Source organism: Columba livia, chromosome 14 (assembly GCF_036013475.1).
Source record: "Columba livia isolate bColLiv1 breed racing homer chromosome 14, bColLiv1.pat.W.v2, whole genome shotgun sequence".
In the NCBI taxonomy this organism is placed as follows: Eukaryota; Metazoa; Chordata; class Aves; order Columbiformes; family Columbidae; genus Columba; species Columba livia.
In genome coordinates, this window is record NC_088615.1 from 6,947,959 (window position 1) to 6,957,054 (window position 9,096).

The 9,096-nt window shown below is 57.1% G+C and overlaps 1 protein-coding gene across 1 annotated transcript; it reads right to left on the reverse strand.

Annotated features, from left to right (window-relative positions):
• Nucleotides 1-295: 295 nt before the first annotated feature.
• GM2A (ganglioside GM2 activator) lies at nt 296-5,418 on the reverse strand. Its single transcript, XM_065029752.1, has 4 exons — nt 5,109-5,418; nt 2,923-3,075; nt 1,891-2,073; nt 296-1,802 (listed from the first exon to the last, which is right to left on the reverse strand). The coding sequence occupies exons 1-4, from the start codon at nt 5,223-5,225 to the stop codon at nt 1,647-1,649; spliced, it is 609 nt and encodes a 202-aa protein (XP_064885824.1). The 5' UTR covers nt 5,226-5,418; the 3' UTR covers nt 296-1,646.
• Between the last annotated feature and the right edge of the window lie 3,678 nt (nt 5,419-9,096).

Sequence of the window (9,096 nt, forward strand, 5' to 3'; positions counted from 1 at the left end):
TGGTCGCTGGGACAAGTGACACCCCCAGCGTGGGCTGCGCACCCCTGGAGGTGGGGGGCTGTGTCCATATGTCCAAAGGCAGTGCTTGCAGATACCCGCTGTGCCCCTTGCACAGGAGCCAGCCTCAAGCCTGCTCACACCTGGCTCTTCTGGCTGCAGCCTCCTCCACCGCTGCCTGCACCCCAGCCCCAACGCCATCTTCACTTCTCCCAGCTCCAAACCACATCCCTGCTATTTCAAGAGAAACTAACGACACCCCCAGGTCACCCCCAGCACCATGAGGCACCAGCTCCACTTCCTGGTAAAAAGATTTATTAAGAACCTACAGTACCTGCCCACCCTGGCACGAGCGCTGTGCAGCGGTGGGGAGCGGGGTGACAAGGTTAGCACTTCTCCAGGCAAAACAAACCCGGGTTGGACCCAGCAGCAGGGTGAAGTAAATCAAGGACGCGGAAAGGCGATGGGAGCAGGTTTGTGCAGCACAGGACCTCCCACCAGGGCAGCCCGACAGTAGTTAAGGCGTATAAAGTGCTTGGAGGAAGGCCAGCCCTACACTAAATGTGAGCAGTCAGGAACATTGAGGGAGTAAGGGATGCAGGGGGGTGGTGGGTCACCTGCTTCTCTGCCCCATAGGCAGGTGGCTTCAGACACTGACCCTGCCCGGAGCAGCAGGCAGGAAGGATGATGCCTCAGCCTCCAAACACGACTGGGAGATGGGATGCAGGGCCACAAATAGGACCCAGGCTGCTGGTCTTCATTACCATCTCCCAGTCCATCCCATGTCCAGGATGCTGCTCCCTGGGAGTGCCTCTGCCGGTACGCTGGAAGGATGGTTCCAGTGCAGCATCCTGCCTGAGCTCTGTCCCAGTGGCAAAATGAGATGAGTGGGACCTGTCCCCAGCCAGGCTGTACCTCCCCCACAGCCAGTGCAGCCAGCCACCTCTCCTGCAGCTGGGAGCAGCACCAGCCACTTGGTCCCTCACGAGTGGGAATGTCCATCTGGGACTCTGGTGGTTTTAGTCCTCTTGTGCTTGTGATGTTTGTCACAAAAATGGACATGGGGAGGTGCTCTCATGGGTGCTTCCTGTTGCCAAGCTGGTCCCATGCACAGGACAGGGATGCACCAAAAGCAGACCCAGAGCTACTGAAGGGGGACAGGTCTCCTGCAGCCACTTTGGGGACACTTCTGTAAAACAGGCCCATGCTTTGGCCAGAGGTGGGGTGGGCAAGTAGGGACACCCTCAGCAGCTAATTCTGCATCCCTCCAGCCTGCCCCAGCACTCCCAAACACTCCCTCCTCCCCATGCACTGCTTCAAGAAATATTGCTTTTCCCTGGAATGTTTTTGTCTAAAATTGCCCTGATGGGACTAAAAAAAAAAAGAGAAACCATGTAAAAAATAACTGCCCCCACATCACACTGAAAGGCTGGGGCAGGGGAAACCCTGGGGATGAGGATGGGGACAGCCAGAGGGACCTTTCTGTGCATAGCAGGGGAGGGGGGCACTGAGCAGGGCAGGGGGCTGCCTCCTCTTGGCAGCGGGAGGGAGGCATCTCACAGGGACAGGTTGGGGCAGGATGGGATGCAACTGGATGGCATGGGACAGCGGACAAAGGTGGTGGGGAGAGAAGGGACGGTCCCCATCCCTCACTGGGACTTCAGGGAGAAGGCCAGTTTGACACAGGCAAGCTCCTCCCCGCTGCTGCTGGTGACCGCCTGGACACGGTAGTTGCCGTTGGTCATCCAGGAAGGCAGCTCCACGTCGGGCAGGTCAAAGTCACTGGCTGGCAGGGAGTAGGAGCCCTGCAGAGAGAGGAGACATGTAGGCAAGACGCCAACCAAAACCCCCCACAGTGGTACGCAGCCGGTGGCGCCAGTGTTTCGGGCATACCGCTTTGAAGGGGCAGTGGCACGGGATGCCGTAGGTAAGCAGTGGCTCCGGGCACGGTGTGCCGGGTGGGATGAGGTTGTCAATGATGGTGCAGACATCGTTGTAGGTGCAGCTGCCCAGCTGGTCAATGCAGGGCAGCTGGACCCAGAGGTCACCCAGCGCCTTCTCCACCACCAGCGACACCTGGAGGGAAAGTATCCCAGACCAGTACAGCCAGCACAAGCATGCACGGCTCCTCCAGCCTGTCCCACCTCTCCCCAGCCATCCCAGCTCCTGCTTGTGCAATTCTTTGGGATGGCCTTGCGGCCATCACACACTCTCTAACCTCCTCCTCCTCCTGCTTTCGGTTCCTCTCTGCCTGCAGGTTTCTCTTCCTCCAACCTCAGCTTGACTCCTTGAGCAAGCACGTCCCAGCACCCACATACCTGCTCCTTCTCCTCTCCTTAGTGCCTCATTCCAAAACCACACGGCAGCTCCCAGCCCACAGCTCCGCCTCCACACTCCCCCAGCACGCTCCCTGCACCTCCCAGCCCTAAACAGGCACTATGGCATTGCTCAAGACAGCCCATGCACCTTGGGCAGAGGGATGTGCTCAGTCTCATCCCCAAAAATGCCCAAAAAGTGGGGCAGGGCAGCTGGGTCAGCTCAGGGCTCCTGCAGCAGTGTCGTGGCATGTCCCTGAAGGGAGCATCCTGTTCTGGCTGCTGAAAAACAAGTGTTGCAGCGACCGCCAGGAACACAAAGGGCACCTGGGGTTTCATTTCCCTCTCTGAATCATTACGTCCCCAGGACATGACCCAGTTCATGGTGTTTCTCCCACCAAGACAAGGTTGGGAGCTTCCTCCTGGTCTCCCCATGCCCATCGCTCTGTCCTGGTTGACAGAGCCCAGTGCACTCAGCTCTGTACCGCTTGGTGCCTCGTTCCTCCAAGAGCTGCTCATACCCAAACCCACTGTGAGGTATTGCCCAGGGGCTGGTGGTTCTGGGAAGCTTTGCCCTCCCCTGTCCCACAGAGACAGCTCCAGCACGTACCTTCAGAGGGGAGGCCATGGTCTTTTTGCCGCTGACAGCCGCACTGACGCGCAGGCTCCCTGGGATGGAGATGGGGTCGGGTGCCACGGAGAGGCTCTGCAGCACCACAGGGTCCTTCCCATCACCACAGTTCTCCCAGGAAAAGCCACCAACCTGCAACACCAAGGGATGGGAGGAGTTAGATCCTGGGTGAGCCTTGCCCTGGGTTTGCAGGAGATTTCCTCAGTGCTGGACCCCCAAGCACCTTCACACACATATCCGCTTACAAACACAGCCAGAAAATAACCTTCAGCCCCCCCTCAAATGCCAAATAAATATTTCCATTTGCATTTCTTGCAATCCCAGCTCTCTGAGCCTGAGGGTGTCACAGGAACTCTGTCAGACAGCAATTGCCACAATCCCCTTCCTTGTTCTTCTCACCCAAAGAGGGTTCCCAGGCTGTGATTTCCAAACCAGCCACAGCTCAGCCTCTGAACACTTTGCATGTGAACAAGGCGAGCAGCAACCCTCAGGCCAGCGCCAACAGCAGTGAGCAAGGTGTGTGAGAGCGAAGGCAAGAGAGCAAGCAGGCTCTGGGGCAGGGCAGTGCTGGCTGTGCTGGCTGGGGACATGCTGTGCCCTTGTGGGGCTGAGGGGCCAACACAGTCTCCCAGCTCAGCCATGACCAGCCTGGCTATTCTGAGCCTTCGTCCACCAGCTCTGGCCACCTGGTCCCGTGCGAGGGCAGGAACAGCACTCGCGCATTGCATTTTAAACATGGCTTAACATTTCCATCTCTGCTGTGCTTGGGGGGCAGATGAACCAGGCTCACCCCCTGCCTGACATATCCCAGGGGCTTGGTCCTGAGCTAGTTTGGTCTGAATGGGCCAGGGAAGCAGTATTTTCCCATGGGATAAGGAAAATCCACACACAGGGGATGTCACCCAGACAGGGAGTCATCATTTGTGTGATAGGAGCCAGGATGGCAGATCTCCCCTGTTTCCTCCAAGTCCCACCAGTGTCCCCATCTGCCACCAGCAAAGCCATAGGCTGGCAACAGCACCGGAGTCATTTGCTCCCACAAATCAAGTTGGAAGGCAGGGGAATGGCAGCACTCGCCTGCAACAGCCACAGCTGCGAGTCGGTGGCAAAAGCTAAGCCTGGGCTCCCTCCCCAAGCAGGTTCCAGCCTAACTGCAGATCTTTTCCCAACGGGGAGTGGGGAGGATGCCTGAGCCACGCACCCCAAGCAGGTTTATCCGGGGCAGCCCGTGTCCCTGTGCCACAGGTGCAGGGCTCTCTCTACCTGCTCAGCAGCTGCAGAACCGGTGGAAGCTGTATTACCTAGTGCCAGCGGGCAGCCCCAGCGGGCAGCGCTGCCCACGCAGGCCAGCAGCCCGCCCCGCCGTCCCGCTCACCAGCCCGGAAGAGCTCAGGGCAAGCCAGGGCAAGGGGCTGGCTGCGCACCGATGTTTAGCAAGAGCTGGGAGCCCCTTGCCTGCGAGTCTGCAGCCAAAAAAGCTCCACAGGAGCTAAACGTCAGTGTGTGGCTGCATATGGCTGTGCCACAGACCCTCTGCTGCCCTCGTCCAGAGCTTCGTCCAGCCTTCCTAGCCAGTTCCCCCTTCCCTGGTGCAACATCAGCTTTCCTGGAAAATAGAGAGGTTCCCCTCTGCACCTTGTCAGAGTCACACGTCTCAATCAGCTGTATCTTAACCAGCATATGTTGATGAGCCCGGCCCAGTTCTGCGTGGGAAAGAGGAGGCAGCAGTCTGAGCTGGAAAACACCAGCAAACGAGAGGCATGAGTGCTGGGAGGCTGCAGGGGCAGCTCAGCCGAAGGAAGAGAGGCCTCTGGGCTCCTCAATCCAGAAGGGTTTGTCAAAACTGAAATCCCCTCCTGTTCAGAGGCTATACCTGAACTTGCATTCCTGCTGCCCCAGCGTGGCCAGGTCGATGGGATCCCACCTCCCCCCACAGCCCAGCTACAAACACGCACCCAGAATCAGACCTTACACTCGTCCTTGCAGGTCAGAAAACGCTTTGAAGCTCTTGCAAAACCCAGCAGGGCGGGGGAAGTTTTCCTCCCCCCGCGCCGCTCGGGGTGCTCCCTCCGCCGAACCCCCAGCGCCCCTCTTACCCCCAGGCAGCCCTCTCGGCCTCTTCCCTGCCCAAAGGGGAGCGGGGTGCAGGGGTTGGGGTCTCTCACCTTGCTCAGCCTGCGGGAACCGCTCCGCTCCACCAGCAGCGCCGGCTGCGACCCGCCGAGCGCGGGCGGGCAGAGCTGCAGGGCGCAGAGCGCCAGCGCCAGCCCCGCTACCAGCATCTCCCCGGCAGCGGCAGGGGCTGAGCAGGACCCGGGGAAAGGCGGCGGGGAGAGAACGGCGAGAGGCAGCGAGGCAAGCGCGGGGTCCCCGAGCGGAGCTTCACGCAGCGCGGCGGCCGCCGGGACGGGGCTGGGACGCGCTGCGCGGCGGGGCTGCACCCTGTTAGCTCCGGGCCCGGCCCCTCTCCCGATTCCCCTCCCTCTCCCTGGGTACGCTCAGATTTTCCCTTCCTCCTTTTTTTCTCTCTCTCTCTCTCCCTGGTTTTGTCGGCAAGCGCAGGACTGGAGTCGCAGGGATGCTGGGACGGGAAGCCGCGCTTTCCCAGGCACCCAGGGCCTCCGGGGCGGGATGCCGCGGTGCAGCCACCACATCAGCGCACCCACCAACTCCGAGTTTCGGTGGGTGAGACCAGACGATCTCCCCACCTCTTCTCGCACCCCGCTCCAGCTGGCCGAGGCATCTGTGGGCATGCAAAGGGTCGGTACACACCTCACGCATGTACCCGGGACCCCCACACTTCCCCTGCGCTCAGCACAGGGCGGATGGAGAGCTGAGATAATTTGAGACCCTGAACCTGATGCCGTATGTGCTGCGGGGGGGTGGCAGCACCCAAAGGGTTGGGCAGTCCCCGACTGGGCTGTTTACCTCAGCACCCTGCTACCCACCACCCACCTATCCACCATTTCTGATTTAAGAGCCCCCTCTTCTACCCTTCTCTCTTTGGGTGCCCATTTTCTAGCCAGAGCTGCCCCAAGACCCCCTGTCACGATGGAGTGGCCCCACGGGTACCCCACCATCATGGATGGCACAAGAGTGTGGCTTTTCCTATATATTTTGGTGAACAGATGTTTATCCCCGTGGAAAGCTGGAAGGGGCTGAGCCCACTGAGCACACAGGACATGAGTGTGGCAGGTCTCAAACTTCCTCTCTGCCACAGCACACTTAGGACCCATGTGTGGGACCCTTCCTTGAAGACAGCTCAGCTCTCCCTCACATGCTGACGCTGCACAGCTTCCCCATATCGCTCCCAGCCCTGGGCAGGGTTGCCCAGTTCGTCCAAACCCCTGCCTCAGCTCTATTTTTAGCCCTTCATCCTTATTTAGCAGCGCGGCCAGCTGGGAGCGTGCAGGCAGGGCGCGGGAGCAGGCAGGGGCCGTGACGGATGCTGCTGCTCACCCCGTGCCGGCAGCGACAACTGCGTTGCTGATCCGCTGCAGATGCTTAAAGGCAAGAAATAAATAGCCCCATTCGTCCCACTCTGGAGCAGGGTGGAAAGTTATGTCCCAGGATTAGTTTTCACTTTGAGGCCCCAGAGCAGCCGGGGGATGGAGATGGGGATGGGGATGCACAGGGAGAGGCATGGGCATGGCTAGAGCATCAGATTTGGGGCTGGGAGAGGGGCAGAGCCCCTGACACCAGGTATTTTGCTGCTTCTCACAACCAGCGCAGATGAATGTTTCATTGCCCCATTCCCTTCCTTCCCCACTCCATTTTGCCATGGGGGAAAAAAAAAAGGTAATAAAGGACTGTAGGGACAGGTTAATCCACAATTTTTTGCTTGGAAAAGCACAGGCAGGGGCAAGAATGACTTGAAATCACTGCTGTACCTCAAGGCAGAAACATGTGTGACCTAGATCTTCACCGAAGGAGTCTGTGATGTTTTTTTGAGCTCTAACACATGCAAGATCCTCTGCAGTTCAAACAGCTTTCTGAGCTACCTCACCCGTGTGAAACCCGAGTCACGAGGTCCCAGCAGATCTGGCTAAACATCTTGAATTTGCATTGAAGGAAAGCAGCTGGTGCAGATGTGTGGCAACGTTAATGACTTCGGTATGTCCCTTTTACAAAAGCAAACAGATCACAAATGATGTGCGGGGCCAAAGGGTGCAACCACAGACCCCCCTCTCTCCACTGTCTGTGCCACCAGCTCTGCTGGGACCTGCCAGGCATTGCCATGGGCCAGCTCATTGCCCAAAAACCTTTCAGCAAAATCTTCTCCCCCACTTTTGTTTTCTTTTGTTTTCTTTTGTTTCTTTTTTTTTTTTTTTTCCTCAGACTGGGTTTCTGAAAATAAAAGAAACATAAACAATGAATGACCCCATCTGTGCTCACAGGACCACCCTGTACACACACCATGCAAGGCCAGATGCAAATCCCATGCACTGGCACCAACACTGCCTTGTACCCACCCCCTCCTGCCCAGTCCTTACCAGCTGGAACTGGAGAGAGAGACGAGACACTTTAGCAGCTTGCATAAATACTTCTCTTATCCATAAGCTTTGCCAAACACTTTAAATGACCATTGGTACAAATTAACTCCATGTTCGGCCAGCTGTTATCCCATTTACGGCAATTCAGCTGAGCGTGAGATAAACCCTCCTAGGCTCGCTTTTCTAGGTAAAGCCCTTGAGATGTCTCCAGTCGCTGTTGCTCCTGGGATCAGATCGTGATAACACTGAAAAAGACATCAGGGCAAACTTCAAAACAAGCCGAAGCTGCCCCAGGTGGGTCTGCCACACACTATCTCCACTTGCCTGATTTGCACAGGCAGAAATCTCCTCTCTGCCCCTATCCCCATTGTCTCTAGTCCCCTGCGAGTAGCCTCAGGCAGCTCCAGCCTCACATGTTCCCTGGATCCTGACGCTCCCCTGGTTAGAGAGAGGGGAATGAGTTGTTGCAGCCATGAATCTCACCCCTACAATGCCATGGAAAGCCCCTGCTTCGCTTGAAAGTGGTTGGACAGAAAAGATTCTGACCGTTTAACTGCTGCGCTGCAAAGGGAGCAAGTTATCAATGTATTGGGACAGAGGAAGAAGAAGCAGGGCTGAGACAGCAGATCTCTCCAACAGGGACACATCCAGTGCAGCCCGCACAGGAAAAATTGGAGAAAGAGAGAAATCAAGCTAAAATAAGAGACTTTGGGGGCAGTACAGGCAGGGTCACCAGCAGGCAGCATTGCAGATGCACCCGCGGGCTAAAGGAAGGATGTAACGTAATCTGGTGTGGTTCTTTCTTCAAAAGTTAGTGATTCATAGACGTGAAGGGCTGTAGCAGCCATGGTGAGCACCTCACACCAGATGGCACAGTGGCATGTGCTCACTGCACACCCCATCCCAAACCCCAGCTCTGCCTTGATGCCACAGCCTGATGTGATCAAATCCTCTGTTTTTTCTCCACTGTTAGCGAGAGAAACCCTACCCAGAGCCCTGCATTGTGGCATGGGGGTACCCCAGTGCACCCCCAGTAAAACCAGACATTATCACAAGCGCACATGCAAGCTGCTGGAGCTTCCTGCACCAGCGAGACATGATGGCAGCTGGACAGGCTCCTTGTCAGCTGCCCACACAGTTGCTCCTGTTCACAGCCCCAGCAATGCAAATTCAGCCTGAAAATAAGCATGTGCTTTTATGCTTGCCTCTATACGCCTTCAGTTTCCAAAGTCTAGACCAGGATTTTTAATTAACCCTAAAGAGGTGGAGAGCAGCACCTTGCGCAGCTTTTTATCCAGCAAATGATCTACTCAGCCCAAATAAGTACTCTCCGGAGGGGGAAGGAGACTTGCCCCATGTATGAAGTGCTGAGGAGATAAGAACAGAGACATTCTCAGTTGTTTCTGAGTGGTGGGAGCTGATGCCAGAAAACTGCTGTGACTCACGAGACTTCACCCAGATTAAGCAGCGTCTACCCAAGAGGACAAAGGCAACTGGTCCCACCAGTCCCCAGGAGACTTGGGGCAGCCACGGGTCTGCCCTTCATCTTCCCCACCCTCCTAGCCAAGGGGTGTTTCACAATTTCCCAGATCCCAGGGTTACCAGGGTAGGAAAAACACCTCCGAGTCGCACGTGATGGGGCGACCACGCACCTCTGTTC

Coding starts and splice junctions, on each gene's coding strand:
- GM2A (XM_065029752.1), bottom strand. CDS start 5,225: ATGCTGGTAGCGGGGCTGGCGCTGGCGCTCTGCGCCCTGCAGCTCTGC. Junction 3,076..5,108: donor GTTCCCGCAGGCTGAGCAAG/GTGAGAGACCCC, acceptor TTGGTGTTGCAG/GTTGGTGGCTTTTCCTGGGA. Junction 2,074..2,922: donor CCATGGCCTCCCCTCTGAAG/GTACGTGCTGGA, acceptor CTTTCCCTCCAG/GTGTCGCTGGTGGTGGAGAA.